Source organism: Sus scrofa, chromosome 2 (assembly GCF_054392235.1).
Source record: "Sus scrofa isolate SSC_HxYL_T2T_F1_AM1 chromosome 2, Sscrofa_HxYL_maternal_Yorkshire_Landrace_v2.0, whole genome shotgun sequence".
Classification (NCBI taxonomy): Eukaryota; Metazoa; Chordata; class Mammalia; order Artiodactyla; family Suidae; genus Sus; species Sus scrofa.
Window position 1 is genome coordinate 128,518,989 of NC_139384.1, and position 20,110 is coordinate 128,539,098.

Here is a 20,110-nt window from a genome sequence, read left to right on the forward strand (position 1 = left end):
ATCCCATTTTGAGTTTATTTTTGGGTTTGGTGTAAGATAGGGGTTCATTTCCCCTCTTTTGTTTGTGGATGTCCTGTTTTCCCAATACCACTTAGAATACTTCTGTAAGGAAAATCTATCCCTTTCCTCGTTTTTTTAATTAAATGATTTTTATTTTGTCCATTATGGTTGATTTACAGTGTTCTGCCAATTTCTACTGTACAGCAGTGACCCAGTCACACATATACATTGTTTTTCTCACATTATCCTCCATCATGCTCTATCGCAAATGACTAGATATAGTTCCCAGTGCTATACAACAGGATCTCATTGCTTATCCATTCCAAAGGCAATAGTTTGCATCTATTAACCCCAGATTCCCAGTCCATCCCACTCCCAAACCTGGCCAAAAGTTTGCCAATTTTGTTTACATTTTCAAAGAACCAGCTCTTGGTTTTATTGATTTTTTCTATTGTTTTTCAAATCTCTGTTTTATTGATTTCCTCTCTGATCTTTATGATTTCCTTCCTTCTGCTGACTTTAGGTTTTGTTTGTTCTTTTTTTTCTAGTTCATTTAGGTGGTGGGTTAAGTTGTCAATTTGAGATTTTTCTTCTTTTTTGAGGAAGGCCTGTATCACTATGAATTTCCCTCTAAGCACTTCCTTTGCGGCATCCCATAGTTTTGAATGGTTGTGTCTTCATTATCATTTTTATCCAGGTATTTTTTAATTTTCTTTTTGATTTCTTATTGATCCATTGGTTTTTTAGTAGCATGTTGTTTGGTCTTTGTGTAGTTAGTTTTTTCTCATTTCTTTCCTGTGGTTGATTTCTAGTTTCATGCCATCGTGGTCAGAGAAGATACTTGGAATAACTTCCATACTTTCAAATTTGTTGAGGTTAGTTTTGTACCCCAGTATGTGGTCAATCCTTGAGAATGTTCCATGTGCACTTGAGAAGAATGTATATTCTGATTTTTTGGATGTAATGTCCCAAAAATATCAATTAAGTCTATCTTTTCTACTGTGTTATTTAGGATCTCTGTTGTCTTATTGCTTTTCTGTCTAGAGGATCTGTCCATTGATGTGAGTGGTGTGTTAAAGTCTCCTACTATTATTGTATTCCCATCAATTTCTCCTTTTATGTTTGTTAGTATTTGTTGTAGATATCTGGATACTCCTATATTAGGGGCATATATATTGACCGTTGTAACGTCCTCCTCTTGAATGGACCATTTTATCATTAAATAGTGTCCTTCTTTGTCTTTCTTTATGGCCTTCATTTTAAAGTCTATTTTGTCTGATATGAGTATTGTTAACTCCTGCTTTTCTGTCTTGTCCATTGACATGAAATATCTCTTCCCATCTCCTCACTTTCAGTCTATTACGTGTCCTCCTTTGCTCTGAGGTGAGTCTTTTGTAGACAGCATGTTGTAGGCGTTTGCTTTTTTATCCAATTTACCACTCTGTGTCTTCTAATTGGAGCATTCAGTCCAATGACATTTAAGGTAATTATTGATAAATATGTATTTAGTGCCATTTTAAAGCTTGTTTTCCACTTGATTCTATGTTTCTCCTTTATTCCTTTCTTTTTTTGTTTGGATGATTTCAATTTACTTTATGCTTGTATACTTTTTAGTTTTTTTGAAATAATGTTTGGTTTTGATTTGTGGTTGTCCTGTTTTTGAAGTATGTTAACCCCTTCCTATATCTGCTTGATTTAGCCTGATAGTCATATAGGCTCAAACGCATTTAAAAAAAAAAAAAAAAACAGAGTCTAGATTTTCTTACTTTCCTTCCCCACATCCTATGCTTTCGAAGTCCTTTTTTTTTTTAACATCTTCATGTTTGTCTTTTTGCTGTTTCCATTTTTACAGTAGCCCCCCCCCCCCACTTTTAGATCTGTATCCTGGCTTAAGTGATTGCTTTCCTATTGTGATTTCTTCCATCCTATTTCTTATTTCTTTTTATTTAGAAAAGCCCTTTCATTATTTCTTTGAGATTGGGTTTAGTATTGCTATACTCTTTTACCTTTTGTTTGTTGGAGAAATTCTTTATTTCCCCTTCTATTTTAAATGATATCTTTTCTGGGTAGAGTATTCTAGGCTGCAAATTTTTCTCTTTTAGAACTTTGAATATATCTTGCTATTCTTTTCTGGCCTGTAGTGTTTCTGTAGAGGAAATCAGCTGATAGCCTTATGGGAGTTGCCTTATAATTAATGCTTTTGTGTTTCTCTTGCTGCCTTTAGAATCCTCTCTTTAACTTTTGCTATTTTTATTTTAATATGTCTTGGTATGGACCTGTTTGGGTTCAACTCGTTTGGGGCCCTCTGTGCTTCCTGTATCTTAATATCCATTTCCTTTAGATTTGGAAATTTTTCAGACATAATTTCTTCAAATATATTTTCAATCCCCTTTTCTTTTTCTTCTTCTTCTGGAGTTCCTATTATGCATAGATTGGCCTACTTTATATTATCCCATATATCTCTTATATTACTTTCATGTCTTTTAATTTGGTTTTCTGTCTGCTGTCTTAATTGGGTGATTTCTATTTTCTATATTCCAAATCACTAATTCGTTCCTTCTGTTCTTTAGTGCCTTTAGCTCAGTTTGCATCTCTGAAAATGAATTTTCTAATTTTTCCTGGTTCCTCTTTATATTTTCTATTTCCTTTCTAAAGTAATCTGCATTACTATTTATATCTGCTCTTAATTCCTTGACATTCAGCCTTAATTCCTTCAGTATTTTCACTATCTCCCTTTTGAACTCAGTGTCTATCAGACTGCAGATGTCTGTTTCATTGTTTGCTGCTCCAGGTGAATTCTCCTGTTCTTTTAACTGGGAATGGTTCCTGAGCTTCTTCATCTTGCTTATGCTTTTCTTTTTCTCTGAGTTTATGGAAACCAAACTGTAGTCTTGGGGGGCTATTTGTATGCAAGAGTGCCCCTTTGTATTTTGTGGGAGGTTAGTATTTATTTTTGACATGGGAATTTTGATATTGCTGTCTCTTTCTTTGGTGTGAGCAGGCTCTTATCCCTAGGGTGCTGAGTGTATTTCCAGGGAGAAGGAGGCAACGGCTGGTAGTCAGTGCCTGGATGCTGGGCTCTTGACAGTAGAAAGGACGTGCAGGAAGGTGGCACAGACTACTTCTAGTCACAGGGCCCTGGGAAATGGTAATGAGCCTTAGGCAGATTTAGGAAGTGCCCAGAGCATTTGGCAATGGCAACAGCAGGTCAGGTGTATTCCTGGGGAAGTAAGAGCAAAAACGAGTGGTGCTCAGTTGCAGTGTCCTCTTTTTTGCTGACCTCTGAGGTTACTGGGGCCACAGGTGGAGCCTGTTCACAGATCCCTGGTGGTGGCAGGCCATGCCTCCCTCTGCTTTCTGAGGTGACTGCTGTGATTTGCCCCTGCTACCTGTAGATCACACAAGAGGCACCGCATCATGCTTAGCCCCTCACTGCCTTTAGCCCACACAAGAGGTGCCTGGCCATCTGTAGCCCACATGAGAAGCACCTGGTCTCCTGTAGCCTGAGAAAGTGGCCTCTCACTCCCTGTGGCCTGCACCAATGGTGCCCTGCCCTCTGAGAGCCTGTGTGAGTGTGGGCAGGGAGATTCCTATGGTGGTCTGATCCTCCTCTTCTGGCCCTCCCCAACAATGGCATCTTGCTGCTTCTGCAGGCCCTGACCTCCTCCCAGGTTACCTTGGCTGTGGCATTCTGCTCCCCAGTCCATAGCACACCTCTCCTCAGCTTGTGGCACACCACTCCCTAGCCCCTCAGGCTGTCTCCACATGGCCACTCCTAGTCCTCTCCCTGGAACTGACCTCCAGAGCCTGAGTCTCAGCACCCAGTCCCCACCCTAGTGTCTCAAGCTTGGTGTCCAGGTTGGTGGTGCAGATGATCTGTGTGGCTCTCACTCTGCTTTGCCCTCCTCAGTCCAGCTGCTACACTTTTCTAGGCGACTTTGAGGTCCCTCTGTCTCGGCCAATCTCCCCATTTTTTAGGTGGCTTCCCAGGGTGTGGGTTCCTTTTTTCTTTCATAGCTCCCTCTCATTAATGCTAGTTGCATCCTGATTCCTTTTTTCTCTCTTTCTTTCTCTGTTTTTTTTTTTTTTTGTTGTTGTTGTTGTTGTTCTACCCAGTTATGTCAAAGGTTTATTGCCCTTTTTGGTGGTTAAGTTCTTCTGCCAGTTTTTAGTACATGTTCTGTTCAAATCATTCTACATGCAGATGTGGTTTTTTGATGTGTTTGTGGGAAAAGGTGAGCTCAACATCTTATTCCTCCACCTTCTTGATCCTGTCTCCCTCTCTCATTTATTTATATGTTCAATTACGTATTAATATCACTGTGGGCTCATGGATGTTTATTTAAAGGGTTTTATTCTAATACTATCACCATTTATTACTTAAATTGCACCAGCGTTAGCCCTTTGGAAGGAGCTCCTTGAGTTTGGCTTCTGTGTTCTTTTGATAAGACTGTATCCCATTTTGAGCCATTCCTTAATTTCTGACACATAAAGATGTTTCAGGCTCATCTTGTTTTTGTTGTATTCTAGCCCTGGAACCAATCTTTTCTCTGGGGAGTGCTGATTCCTTTTATTGGGGAATGGTATTTAGAAAGTAGGGTCTGGGTGGTAGGTATACTCAGTGATATTCAAATATCATTGCTCCTAGGCCATCCTAGTGTTTACACTCATACCTAAAAATGTACACATGTATTTTTATTTCTCTACATACCCGTGTGTGTGTGTGTGTGTGTGTATGTCAAAAGCCATGATTTTCTACTGATACTGCTGATTCCACTCCAACACCACAGAGCTCTTTAGCTCTTTCTGACTTTCCCTCTTTTCTTATTTATAATCCTTCCTCCAACATCTGGCTGCAAATCAGAAAAGAGGGAGAATCACAGGAGGGTTAGGGTAAATAGCATTGTACACATTTCCATTAGCTGGAACTTAGACATTTGGCTTCCCAATTACAAGGCAAAAATTAAATCAAAGGAGTTCCCATTGTGAGTTGGCAGGTTAAGAAGCTGACTAGTATTCATGAGGATGTAGGTTTGATCCTTGGCTTTGCTCAGTGGTTTAAATATCCAGCATTGACTCAAGTTGCATTGTAGGTCCTTCATTGCTGTGGTCGTGGAGTAGGCCAGCAGCTGCAGCTCTGATTCCATCCCTAGCCCAGGAACTTACATATGCTGCACATGCAGCCTTCAAAAGAAAAAAGAAAAAAAAACAAAAACGGAGAAACACGGGGTTATATGGGAGAAATATGGTCTAGCATCGTGCTTAGAAAGAGAATAAACATTAAAATGAGCACTTGCATTCTTTGCCATACCCAAGGTTCTATGCAAATATTGTAACTTTCTATGTGTGCCACAAAGTGAAAAAGTTTGGGAAGTACTAATTTAGATAGACTCACTGATTTGTAAAAATTAAGGAGCAGCTAGATTTCTTACAACTAAATCGTATTATCTAATTAGGGTTGACAATGTTATTATTAGTTTTGGCAAATATTTCTGATATGTAAATAAAAAAGTCAGTGGGAAAACACCAAAACTTAAGTGTAATAAGCAGATTCAAATTTTCAAACCAGAATGTATATTTTTTTGCCTCCATATCTAAGACAAATAAAAATCTGAGTATTTATGTATGTAAGTCTGTTTGTTGAGTTGGGTTTTCAGTTTTTAGTTTCCAAATAACTCAATGACATCCTGTTAAGTACTGTAAGGAAGTGACTAATTAACATGATAGGATAACAGTTACTCTTTAGCTGATACTGTGTTGCTAATTCAAATTCTGTATGGATGTATTCAGAAATGTATGGTATTTTCTGCTTTAGTGGAGACAGTTATTTTCTATTGCTCACTTTCTAAGTTCTTATGAAGTCTTAATGCATATTCTGGGAATTAAGATATTATACTCTCAAAGATAACAATTCTTACCGTTTTAGTGTAACCATATTTCTGATATTTTCTTGTGGAGAATTAGACATATTAAAATAAATTAATTAATGAGCTAAACAGACCCGAGAGTTAGTACTTTGTATAAGAGAATATTTAATTAATGCAGAATATTTGATCATTCAATTTGGACTGAAACTATATTTTAATTTAAAACATAAAAAAGGAGTTCCCGTTGTGGCGCAGTGGTTAACGAATCTGACTAGGAACCACGAGGTTGCGGGTTCGATCCCTGGCCTCGATCAGTGGGTTAACGATCCGGCGTTGCAGTGACCTGTGGTGTAGGTTGCAGACGCGGCTCGGATCCCGCATTGCTGTGGCTCTGGTGTTGGCTGGTGGCTACAGCTCCAATTTGACCCCTAGCCTGGGAACCTCCATATGCTGCTGGTGCAGACCTAGAAAAGGCAAAATAAATAAATAATAAAATAAAATAAAACATAAAAAAAATCACATAACTACTCTGTCCTAAAATGGCTTTTGCAAAGACGGAGAAAGGACTATACCTTCTGATATTATGTAGGAAAAAATAGTACTAGGCTCAAAGTCTTATAGGTTATTTTTTAAAAAATAAATTTATTAAGGTGTAATTGACATACAGTAGCACACATTCACAGTGTATAATTTTAACGTTTTGATGTATGCGTGCGCACGTGCAAACATACACACACACACAAACACACACACACACATGTGAACCTCTTACCCATCAAGGTAATAAAAATATCCACCACCCCAAAGGGTTTTCTCACACCCCTTTGAAATTCCTTGCCCTCTATGCTATCCCTAGGAAACCACTTATCTGTTTTCTGTCACTGTAGATTAATTTGCACTTTCTACAGTATTACATGAATGAAATTATATAAATGTATCCTTTTTGTCTGACTTCTTCAATTTGGGATACTTACTGTGAGTTTCACCCATGTTGCTGTGTGTAAAAATAATTCATTCTCTTTATAGTTGAGTAGTGTCATGTTATATGCATGATTCATTATTTGTTTTTTCTTTCACCTGCTGATGAATATTTGGATTCTTTCCAGTGTTTGCAAACAAAACTGCTATGAACATTTGTGTTCTAGTCTTTGTGTAGATATATGCTTCCTTTTTTTTTTTCTAGCCATCCCCATGGCATATGGAAGTTCCTGGGCCAGAGATTGAATGTGAGTTGCATCTGTAACCTATGGCATGGCTGTGGCCAAATTCTTAACCCACTGTTCTGGTCTGGGGATTGACAGGTCTGGTCTCCTGCCACAGAGACTGCTGCCTTAATCTGTTGCACTGGAATTCTTATACTTCCATTTTTCTTGGGTAAATACCTAGGAATGGATTGGCTGGATTTTATGGTAACTGTGTGTTTTATTTTTTTTCATGGTTAATTCTATTTTATTTTATTTATTTAAACTCAATAAATTTTATTATGTGTATAGTTTTACATTGATCATAACAACCCAATTTTTACAGCATTTCCACCCCAAACCCTCAGCCCATCCCTCTACTCTGCATCCTTTCTCTTTTGGTAACCATAAGGTTTTCAACATTTGTGAATTGGTATCTGTTGTGCAAAGTTCATTGTATCATTTTTTTTTCTATATTCCACATGTAAGTGATAGCATGTGACATTGCTGTCTCACTGTCTAACTTCACTTAGCATGATAATTTCTAGGTCCAGCCATGTTGCTGCGAATGCCATTATGCCATTCCTTTTTTATGGCTGAGTAATATTCCATTGTGTATATGGACCACATCTTCTTTATTGACTCCTCTATCGATGGACATCAGGTTGCCTCTATGCCTTGGCTACTGTATATAGTGTTGCGGTGAACACTGGAGTACATGTATCTTTTCAAGTCATGGTTTTCTCTGATAGATGCCCAGGAGTGGCATTGCTGGATCAACTGGTAATTCTATTTTTACATTTCTGAGGAATCTCCATACTGTTTTTTATAATGGTTACACCAATTTACATGCCTACCAACATGAAAGAGTTCCCATTTCGCTGCACCCTCTCCAGCATTTATTGTTTGTAGACCTTTTGATGATGGCCATTCTGGCTGGTATAAGCTAGTACCTCATAATAGTTTTGATTTGCATTTCTCTAATAATTAGTGATACTGAACTTCTTTTCATGTGGCTTTTTTTGGCCATCCATATGTCTTCTTTGGAGAATTGTCTGTTTAGATCTTCTGCCCATTTTTTGATGCAGTTGTTTTTTTTGGTATTGAGCTACAGGAGGTCTTTATATATTTTGGAGATAGATCCCTTGTCTTTACGTTTGTGAATATTTTCTTTCATTCTGTGAGTTGTATTTTTATTTTGTTTAGTGTTTCCTTTGCTATGGAGAAACTTTTAAGTTTAATTAGGTCCCACTTGCTTATTTTTGTGTTTATTGTCATTAGGAGGTAGATCTGAGAAGATATTGCTGTGGTTTATATCAGAAAGTGTTGGGCCTATGTTTTCTGCTAAGAGTTTTATAGAATCTGATGTCATATTTAGGTCTTTAACCCATTTTGAGTTAATTTTTGTGTACGGTGTTAGGAGGAGTTCTAATTTCATTTTTTATATGTGGCTGTCCAGTTTTCTCAACACCACATTTTGAAAGGACTGTCTTTTCTCCATTGTATATTCTTGCCTCCTTTGTCATAGATTAGTTGACTGTAGGTGCGTGGGTTTAATTCTGGGCTTTCTATCCTGTTCCACTGATCTGTATGTCTGATTTTGTGCCAGTGCCATACTGTTTTGGTGACTGTAGCTTTGTAGTATAGTCAGAAGTCAGGGAGCCTGATTCATCCAACTCCATTTTTCTTTTTCAGGATGTCTTTGGCTATTCTGGGTCTTTTGTGCTTCCAAACAAACTTTAACATATTTTGATCTAGTTCTGTGAAAAATGTCCTTGGTAATTTGATAGAGATTGCATTGAATCTGTAGATTTCCTTGGATGGTATAGTCATTTTGACAATATTGATTATTTTACTCCAAGAGCATGGTATATTTTTCCATCTATTTGTGTCTTCTTTGATTTCTTTCATCACTGTCTTGTAGTTTTCAGAGTACAGATACTTTGTCTCTTTGGGTACTTTTATTCCTAGGTATTTGGTTGTTTTTAATGCTGTGTGTTTTATTTTTTAAAGAGGCTGCCTTATTGTTTTCCAAAGTGGTTTCTTTTCCATCAATAGTGTATGACAATTCTAGTTCCTCTACTTGCTCTGTAATGCTTTGTAAAACCAATTAATTTTAGACATTCTAATAGATATGTAGTGGTCCCTTTGTGGATTTTATTTGTCTTTTTAAAATGATGAGTGATATTTAGCATTTTTAATGTATATCTTTGGTGAAGTGCCTGTACAAACTTTGCCCATTAGAAAAAAAAAAGATTTTTTTTCTTATTACAGTATTTGAGATTTATTTATATATTCCAGACATGTCTTCTGACATATATAGGATTTGCAAATATTTTCCTTTATCTTTTCATTCTTTGAAAAATGTCTTTCAAATGGCAAAAGTTTTTAACTTTGATGAAATCCAATTTATCACTTCCTTTTTTTTTTGGCTTTTAGGGCTGCACCTGCAGCATGTGGAAGTTCCTGGGCTAGGGGTTGAATCTGAGCTGCAACTGCTGGCCTATCCCACAGCCACAGCAACTCAGGATCTAAGCCATGGCTGCAAACTACTTCACATCTCATAGCAACACTAGATTCTTAATCCACTGAGCAAGGCCAGGGATCAAACCCACATCCTCAGGGATAGTAGTCAGGTTCATCACTGCTAAGCCATGACAGGAACTCCCCAATTTATCATTTCTTCAATGGTTTGTGTTTTTGGTGTCATATATAAAGAAAATATTGTATAATTCAAGGTTACAAATTTTTTCTCTTATTTTTCTTCAAGAAATTTTATAGTTTTAGCTCTTATATTTAAGCAATGCCTATAATCCATTTTGACTTAATTTTTGCGTCTGGTTTGAGGTAAGGCTTGTGATTATTTTCAAGCCTTTATTTGCATTTGGCCATTCAGTTGTTCTAGCACCATTTATTGAAAAGGCCAGTCTTTCTCCAATGAATTATCTTTTTTACCTTTGTTGAAAGTCAATTGTCTGAATATATGTGGGTCTATTTTTAGATTCTCTATTCTGTACCAATGATCCATTTGTCCACCTTTACGTCAGAGCTGTACTATCTTATTTGAATGCAGCTTTATAATAAGTCTAAATCAGTGTTAGCCCTCAAATATTTTTTTCTATTTCAAAGGTTTTTTTTTTTTTTTTTTTACTATTTTAGTGCATTTCCATATGAAGCATCAGCTTGTTACTTTTTTCAGAAAAAAAATGTATAGGGTTGTGTTGAATTTATAGACCAAAGAGAGGAGAATTGATATCTTAACACAACTGAGTCTTCCAATCCCTAAAGAGTTTGTGTTTTGATTTAAGCCTTTAATTTTTCTCAGCAATGTTATTTTGTAGCTTGAGGTTTTTTTAAAAATCAATTGGAATAAGATAATTCACTTTCTTTCTTAGACATGTTTTGCTAGTTGTTTGTAGCTAACCTCAGTGAAAAGGGAGGTCAACATGAAAGTGAAACCATATCACTTTAGCTCAGTTCATTGACCACAACTAATCATATTTTCCCACTCAACTGCAGTAGGGCCAGAAAGTCTGGTTCTGATACATACCTGGAAAGGAAGAAAAGGATAAATATTTGATTAATGTTATTGTTGATCACCATAACATCTTTGGCTGCCTACCCAATAGTCATTTTCCATCCCTTTGTACTTGCTAAGAGAACCCCAGTTTTGTCTGCTCTTTTAGGTGACCATCTGCTTCAAGAAAGACCGGACCTTTCATGGTAATCCTATTTTTCTTTGCTGGTTATTGGGTTAGACATATTCTGGCTAGGAGACATAAGGATGTCTATTTCTAGGACTTCTGGGAAAGTTTATCTTAAAAAGAAATATCAGACGGGGGCATATATCTCGCCTTTATGTGGTGCTTTGTGATTGTGTGCTGACTTGGAGCCGCAATCAAGAGGGGAGTTCCAATCACTCTACAGATGGTAGAGTGGTAAACCAGACAGATTTTGGATGATGGTGGGCATTGGTATACAATGTTGAACTAGTCAAGCTGGGAACCACCATGTCCTGAGACTTCTTGCCTTGAGACTGTATAAGATAATAAATGTCCTTATTTTGGGCCTTTTACTTTTTACTTTTACTTTTTGTCTTGGGTTTCCTGTTATTTGAAATCAAAATCATCTAGTTAGTACTGAATGCTAAGGATAAGGCAGGAATTATACTAAGTATTTCATCTGCATGAAGGTAATATAATCTAACTTAATTCCCGTAATAACACTGTATTATAGGTGTTTTTATCACATACATTTCATTGATGGGTAAATTAAAGCATAACAAGGTTAAATCCTTGCACAAGGCCATAACTATAAGGTGGTAAAAACAAATATTAAAACTTTAGGTCTATATAACACTAAAAACAACTTGAAATCATTGGTAAATATTCCATGTCTTCCCTACTTTTAATTTTTCTCTGAAGCACCTGTGAAAAGTAGAATTTTAGTGAATTCTAAGCACCAGAAATTTCTAAGGGCATAAAAAAAATTAGGTAATGAAGAATTTGATTAATTTTATAATTTACTTCTCTGTAACTTTAGGCAAGCATTCTCTTTTATTGCAATGAACATATTCCATATCCTTACTAGGTACTAGGAATAAAAACATTTAGGCATTTATTCAAAAAGAAAAGAATGAAGGAAAGAAACACATTAAAGCTATGCATGATAGTTACATATTATGTCATATTCACAATAATCCAGTAAAATGAATATTAAATATACCCATTCTACAGATAAAAAACTTGACACTCAGACGGCAAAGTAGTCGTCACAAAGCTCATAAATGATGGAGCCAATAAATGGAGGAATAAAGAAGTTATGGATGTGATTTAAAGCAGTCTGTGTCTGACCCCATATAAAATGTTTTCAGTTTCGTCACAATATATTTTGTGCATTAGATATTCTCTTCAATTTATGTTTTTTCCTGGAATGATGTTAGGTCTCATGCTCAGCTGGGCTTGGTTTCCATCACCTCATTAATTATAACTAATCTTGGACCAGTTTTTAACCTTATCCAGCCTGTTTCCTCATTTGTATCATGAGTAATTACTTTATATGGTTTTGTGATGATTGGAAAAATAAAGATAGTGCCCCTGGACACTTAATAAATGTCATGCATTATTATCACACAGCTAAGGAAATTAGGATATGCAGAAATCAATGCAGTAGAAAATGTTCATATAGTTCACTGGTAACCATGCCAAGACCAGGATATAGGACCCATTACTGCTTATCCAGATCTCTTTTTAGTAGCCAGTCAAATTGATTAGGATCCCAAGGATTATGAAGAAAGTTTTAAAGAGCAGAGACAAAAAATATTAATTCCAGGTTCTACAGTATGGAGAACCAATAAATATTTATTGTATGTCCATGAAGTTCTAACTGCTGATGAAACAGTGATAAAACAAGATAAATAAGGATTCTGCTCTTAAAGAGCTTATATTACAGTGGGAAGAGCAAATAATAAAGCATATAAATAAACAAAATAATTTCAAACAGTGGTAAATGATAATGGGTTGATATGGGAGAGCCTTTCTATGTAAGAGATGGAATCCTGGCTTAAATGATGAGAGAGAGGGGTCCATATGAAGTACTGGGAGGAAGACTGTCATGTGCAGGAGGATACCGTGCAAGTGGAAAGTTCCCCTGGTGGGTAATGAGCTTAATGTATTCAAGGGACAGAAGGAAATTAGTGCATTTGAGCCCTGTGAAGATGAGAATGGTGGGACACCAGACTTACGAAAGTAGACAGAGTCCAGATCAGGCAGCTCTTGAGCGTCATGGTAAAGAATTGAGTATGTTTTATCGTTGCAGTGAGTTGGAGTGCTTTATGTAGTGGTGTTATCTACTTGGCTTATACAGTTGTCTCTGTCCGCAGGGATTAGTCCCAGAACCTCTGAGAATACCATAATCCAAGGATATTCAAGTCCCTTATATAAAACGGCAGTAGTATTTGCATATAACCCACACACATCCTCTTACTTTAAATTATCTCTAGATTACTTATAATCTCTAAAGCAATGTAAATACTATGTAAATAGCTGCAGTACACAACAAATTCAAGTTTGCTTTTTGGAACTTTCCGGAAAAATTCTTTTTTTTTTTTTTTTTTAACATCATTGTTCAGTGGTTGGTTGAAACTATGGATAAGGAACCCGAAAATATTGAGGGCCAACTGTATTTTTAAAACGATTACTCTGGTTGTCTGGTTGCTCTTTGAAGAATGGATCATGGGAAGACCAGCGTGGAAGCAATTAGGGTGACTGTGTTTACATTTACTTAGCAGAATTATCTGCAAGCAAATGGACATTCTCATAATCTTCCTTGACTTCCCAAACCAAAGGGTTCCATTTCCTATTCCATCATCTCATAAGCACTTATAACAACTGTCATTTAATGCTTTCCTTGTTTATTGTCTGTCACTCCCATCTAGGATTGCCAGATAAAATAAGGCCGCTTGGTTAAATTTGCATCTTAGATAATAATTCTTTACCCCATGTACTCCTAAATATTGCTTGGGAAGTACTGTATTAAAATTTTGTTCCTCATCTGAAATTCAAATAAACTTGTCATCCCATAACTTTTATTTGCTCAATATGGCAACTCTATTCCTGTTAGAGCGCCAACTCCAGGAGGTCCGGAACCCTTTCTGTCTGGTTCCCCACTGTATTAGGGCATGTAGTAGGAGCCCACATATGGTTACTGAATGAATTAATAGAGGATTTAATCAAATAGCGAGCGACGGAATAAGTGAACCATGGGGAGCCTCTTGGTGCGGGGGTAGATGGGGAACCAAAGACAACCGTGGAGAGTTTATGGATGCAGTGCAGCGCCAGGGAGGCCAAGAGCGGCCTGCGCGCTGAGGTCACGGGCGCCGCTGGCTCTGGTGACGTCATCACGCCCGCGCTCTGCGCCCGGCTTGGGCTCCAGTGGCGCAAGCATCTCTTCCGCTGCTGAGGCGACCCGGGTCTTTTTGGAGAGTCCTTTCAGCGCAAGCTGTCTGTGGAGCCGTCAGCCTCCGGCAGGGGCCCACGAGGCCCACTCTCCCCGTCCTTGGCTGTCAGCCTGCAGGCCTGGCCGCGTTACCGCGGGGAGAACATCTCCTCAGGGCCATGTCCAGGCCGAGCAGCGTCTCCCCGCGGCCGCCGGCTCCCGGCGGGGGCGGCGGAGGTGGCCCCGCGCCGTGTGGTCCTGGGGGTGGTGGCAGGGCCAAGGGGCTGAAGGATATTCGTATAGACGAAGAAGTGAAGATCGCGGTCAACATCGCTCTGGAGCGCTTCCGATATGGAGAGCAGAGAGGTGAGGTTCCCGACAGGGACTCTGCTGGCTGCCCCGCCTCCTCGAAGCCCGGCCCGGCGGTGGGAAGGGGCTGCCTCACGGAAGGGAGGGGAGACCGGGGCCGCCCACCCGGACAGGCGAGGCGGTCGGGGGTCGGGATCCGAGTATAAAACCGCCTAGGGTATGTGAGGAGCCGCACGGAATTGTGCCGAACTGCCCAGTTGCTGGACTCTTGACTGAGGTTCGAAGGTGAAAAAATTAGGTTACTTCGTTGCAGGAGGCTATTCTTGCCCCGGGGATATAGGCCTTTAGGCAGCTTGGCCACCGTTTTTAGGTGTTGTTAAACTCCTCCCCCCCCCCCCCCTTTTTAAGGAGGTGGTGGTAGCCTTAATCGAGGCACGTTTAAGTTACGGAAGTAGAGAAGGAAATAAGACAAATAAATGCAGTGGCAATATGTAGTACCTTGCTTAAATCCTGGAAGCATCATGCTAAACACAAAAAAAATTTAAACTTGTTCTGGTAGAGGCAACGTCTTCCCCACCTCTTAAGGTTAGAAAGCTACTTGTCTTTGGTCACGCAGTGCAGAGCCGACAAGCCAGCCTGTGATCGGTACAGTATATTGAGTGCTCATTCCGATTTTCAGGTCTAAATAGAGGACTCCTGGCTCTGGAAGCTTAGAGTCCAGAAAACAAAATAAAATCTGGTGAGAATGATTGATTCTTAACTTGCATTAAACAGAGGTGAAGCCCCAGAAATATAAAACATCATACCTAGTCTGAGATAGTGAAATGTGATTTCTACGCAGTTTTGAAGGTAAAGACAAAATTCATAATACTTGAGCATGCCTCATCATTGAAGGAAATAAACATTTTGTTAATTAAGCAAGTAAGAAATAAGGTCAGATAGTACTATATGCTAATTAGTTATTATACCAGCTCAAGATTCTGCAAAAGAGGAATAGTCTTCAGTGAACTTCAGAGTTTTTTTTTGTTTTTTTGTTTTTTTTGAACACATTTAGGTTTAAGTGTTATTAAATCAGAACTCTGGTAGCCATTTAGTGGTTGATTAATACAGGCATGCCTCATTTTATTGCACTTAATTTTATTGTGCTTTGCTCATTCTGTGCTTTTTACTGATTGAAGGTTTGTGGTAGCTCTGTCAGATGATGGTTAGCATTTTTTATCAGTAGTTTTAAATTAATGTGTGTTTTTTTTTTTTTTTTTGTCTTTTTGCTTTTTCTAGGGCCGCTCCCTCTCCATATGGAGGTTCCCAGGCTAGGGGTCTAATCGGAGCTATAGCCACTGGCCTACGCCAGAGCCACAGCAACGCCGGATCCGAGCTGCGTCTGTAACCTACACCACAGCTCACGGCAACACCGGATCCTTAACCCACTGAGCAAGGCCAGGGATGGAACCCGCAACCTCATGGTTCCTAGTTGGATTCATTAACTACTGTGCCATGATGGGAACTCCAATATGTGTGTGTTTTTTAAGACGTGATGCTATTGCACCCTCAATAGACTATAGTATGGTGTAAACATAACTTTTGTAAGCACTGGGAAAACAAAAATTTGTGAGACTTGCTTTATTGCCATGCTCAGGAATCAAACCCACAGTTTCTCCAACTTATGCTTGTATCTACTTTTCATATAAAATATAATAAATTTGATTGTATGCTTTTATGTTTTTTCATATTTTATATCCATATATATATTTATATATTTATATGTAGAAGCTCCTTAAAAGAAAATTGCCAATCCACAAGTGATACTTTGTGTTTTTTTTTTCCTTCCTAGAAATGGAATTTCCTTCTTCTTTGACCAGTACAGAAAGAGCCTTTATTCATCGATTGAGTCAGTCTCTTGGTTTGGTTTCTAAAAGTAAAGGGTAAGCTGATAACTTTTCTTAATTAAAAAAATTGTTTACTGAAAAAAATATTTTTGATGTAATTGTTTTTACTGTTTTAGATTCATCTCCTTAATTACATTGTGTGTAGATGATCTGATTCATGTCTGTACCAATCTTAACTTTTTGTTTTTCCTTCTATCTCCTTTTTTTGTTTTCCCTGGTTGGGAGGGTGGAAGAAGATACATATTAAGATGTAAGAAAAATGGTTTTAAAAGTTGAAGTTGAGCATTGAGAAATGTATTTTCTTTTTTTATAGAAACTAAAACTTCTTTTGAAGAATGAATGGACTAAAGATAATGAATATAATTATTTATAGAACTTACCTCTTTTAATGCTACTGTACTGTAGCACTAAGCTTTAAAATACATGCTCATTGTTTTCTTTCACACTGTGTCAAGAATCTGATGATTAGAAAAGAATAAAATAAAAAGGAACAGGAGGAAACCTATACATTTTTTGAAGGTCACTGATCCATAGAGGGGAAAGTTATTTGAGCCATCCAAATTGAAGAACTTTAAAGTTCTGTGGAGCTATTTCATTTTGGGAGTAAGAATGGTGGAATTGATATAGAGGAGGGGTTCTCCATGTTGGTGTTCTTTACTTTATAATAATAAAGTGATAACTCTTTTTTTTTTTTTTTTCCTTTTGTCTTTTTGTTGTTGTTGTTGCTATTTCTTGGGCCACTCCTGCAGCATATGGAGGTTCCCAGGCTAGGGGTTGAATCGGAGCTGTAGCCACCGGCCTACACCAGAGCCACAGCAACGCGGGATCCGAGCCGCGTCTGCAACCTACACCACAGCTCACGGCAACGCCGGATCGTTAACCCACTGAGCAAGGGCAGGGACCGAACCCGCAACCTCATGGTTCCTAGTCGGATTCGTTAACCACTGCGCCACGACGGGAACTCCCTAAAGTGATAATTTATTGTGGAGGGCTGTTTGGTGCATTGCAGAATGTTTAGTAGTATACCTATCCTTTACCCACTGGGTGCCAGTTCTGACAACCAAAAATGACTTTAGACATTTCCACAGTGTTCCCTGGGAGCAAAATTGCTCCTGGTTGAGAACTATTGAGCTGTGGGGAAAAAAGATAAAAATTTCAACTTCTAGTTTTTAGGTTAAGAGGAAGGAAAACAGATCTCTAATTAAGTGAATATATTAATAAATAAATGATAAGAAGGTCCTAAGATGAAAGTAGCTGAGGTAAGGATGTCTTGGAGTTCCTTCCTATTGTGGCTCACTGGTAACATAACCCGACTAGTATGCATGAGGAGGTGTTTGATCCCTGGCCTCCCTCGGTGGGTTAAGGATCCGGCTTTGTTGTGAGCTCTGACTGTGATGTAGGTTGCAGATGCCGTTCAGATCCCGAGTTGCTGTGGCTTTGGTGTAGGCTGGCAGCCTTAGCTCTGATTCGACTCCTAGCCTGGGAACTTCCATATGCCCCAGGTGTGGTGCTAAAAAGAAAGAATGTCTTGCATATGAGTATGCTGATACATTACTGACTGAGATAGGCAATTTAGCTTAGGTGTAAGTGGGTTTTAAACATTACCAAGGCCGGTGTTGGAATCCTGATTAGGTTCTACCTGTATTACTGTCCTCTATGTAGGTAAAATATTGCACTTGAAAATAAAAATAGGATACAGGGCCACAATCTTTTGTCCATTTTTCAGCCTTTAGAAAGGCATTAGGGTCTTTGGAACATGTCAGTATATGACTGCAAAATGTGTGACTGTTCACACTAAGATTAAGACTGAATGACTTCATGTCGCTTTATTAAGGCTTTGCTGCCAAATGAAGTTGCTACACGCTTACAAAAATCTTCCACTTTTCAGAGCTGTTTGGGTTTAAGAGATTGTGGGCCTGTGTTAGGAAACATCTGTTATAAATGACCAGTTCTGTAGGTACATCATTTCTGTGGTTAAATAGATTTTGAATTCTGAACAGCCAACTTAGAAATGACCATTAGAAATTACTCTTAGAAGAGCAGTCCATTAGACTAGACTACCTCTACTTTTGTTAAGTCACATGACCCTTTAAGGGATGGTCCAGAAAGGAAAAAAATTCTGGAGGGGGGACAACAAGAAAGAAGTTGTCAGGACAAAAAAAGGCGATGAGGAAACATTTAAGAGACAGAGAGAGGAGAAAGGAAAGACGCTAAGGGAAGCAAGGCAACCCCACCTACTTATCTCATTCCTCCTGTCTGTACCTAATGCCCGATAAACCCTCTTCTTAGTAAATATCCTAGCTTTTTCCTTCCCCTTCTTATCTTTTTTTTTTTTTTTATTTTCCCACTGTACAGCAATTTGACCACACCTAGTACAATGTTTATTTAGTTATCCTTTCCTTTTCTTCTTTTTACATATATATAAGAACTAAATCACTTTGAATATACTTCTTAAATCCTTTTTTCGTTTCTATGATGATTTGTACCTGACATATTTCATGGGTTTTTCTGTTCACCCTAGGATCAATGCTGTTAATTTAACAAGCTAGTCTTTCTGTTTTTTTTTTTTTCCTTTTATGCCTGGTATTATAGTTCCTTGATACCTATTTGAGAGGCCACCTGGTGTGGAGGAAGGGTCAAGAAACCTGGACTCTACTCCCAGTTTCTCTTTGCTTCATTCTTTAGGTTTGGTTATGTCCCTTAACTTTTTAAAGGCCTGCTTTCTTTCTTTTTTTTTTTTTTTCTTTTTGTCTTTTTAGGGCTGCACCTGCAGCATATGGAGGTTCCCAGGCTAGGAATTGAATCAGAACTTCAGCTGCTTGCCACAGCCACAACACCAGATCTGAGGTGCATCTCTGACCTACACCACAGCTCACAGCAACGCCGGATTCTTAACCCACTGAGTGAGGCCAGGGATTGAACCTGTGTCCTCATGGATGCTAGTCAGATTTGTTTCCACTGAGCCAGGACAGGAACTCCAGGCGTGCTTTCTTAAAAGTAAAATACGAAGAAGTTATTCTCTTTGTGTTAGCTAAGATTCCGTGATTGTGTAGTTTTATTTGAGCTTCTTACAAGGATTTTAAAAATAGATTCTAGAATTACTGTGTGGTAATTTACAGTTTTTTTTTCTCTTCACTTTTTTTTTTTTTTTTGTTCTCCTTTCTTTCAGAATTAAGCCTTGTGTGTTGGATTTTGTTTTTCATCTCTTAGGAGAGTTAAATTTATTTTGAAATTGTTTTCTTATAATTGCTCATCTTTTGGTGAAAATACTCTTGTTGGAGTAATAGCTTCCTTTTGTGTTCTTTGCTATATCCTAAAGTTTTCTTTGAAATTCTACGGAATTTTTCCCATACGAAAAGTTTCACTGCCTTATAATTTGTTGTGTTTTCCCTTCTCCGATGTCACTGTATTTTGGTTCTAAGTGCACACTTTTCTGAAACTTTGATTTGTTCATGAATAAAACAAAATTCTTTCATGTTCTCCTTAGTCAAAATTAGAGAAAGTAGAATTTACAATTAATGAACTTTGTTAAAAACTGTGGAAAGGGAAAATATAAAGTGTATGAAAGCAAGTTGTCCAGGGAAATTGCCGTAGTTTTATTCTGTGATTGCTAAAGTTGCTGCTTAATGGGTATCCAGGTGTTCTATTCACCCTGGCATAGGGAGGCTCTATCTTACAAGTCCCCTTTCAGTTTTGTGTTATTGCCTCCCTTACATCCTGCCCTTGAAGTGTGCCGAATGCACTTCCCTTCTCTTCTCCTAGCTAAAATAGGAAAAATAAATTAAAAGTGATGAACTTTGTTAGTGATTTTTTGTTATCTATTAAAACACTACAGTGTGCAGTAATAATAATAACAGCAGCTAAGTTATTAAGTGCTCTTGTGAACAGACATTGTGCTAGGTGCTTTACTTTAAGTAGACTATCATTTAAT

The 20,110-nt window shown here is 38.1% G+C and overlaps 1 protein-coding gene across 50 annotated transcripts in view; it reads left to right on the forward strand.

The window, feature by feature from the left end:
* Positions 1-20,110, forward strand: part of YTHDC2 (YTH N6-methyladenosine RNA binding protein C2) — a 226,249-nt gene that overhangs the window by 146,480 nt on the left and 59,659 nt on the right. For 49 of the 50 annotated variants that reach the window (XR_014838547.1, XR_014838549.1, XR_014838546.1 and 46 more), the window contains one exon: positions 16,125-16,215. Coding sequence is in view for 42 of the 50 variants with exons in the window: in XM_085014231.1 (XP_084870357.1) it covers positions 16,125-16,215 (91 nt within the window). In the remaining 8 variants the exon portion in view is untranslated. Of the gene's footprint in view, positions 1-13,961; positions 14,351-16,124; positions 16,216-20,110 lie in introns of those variants that run through there. The other variant, XM_021084628.2, reaches the window with a different exon arrangement.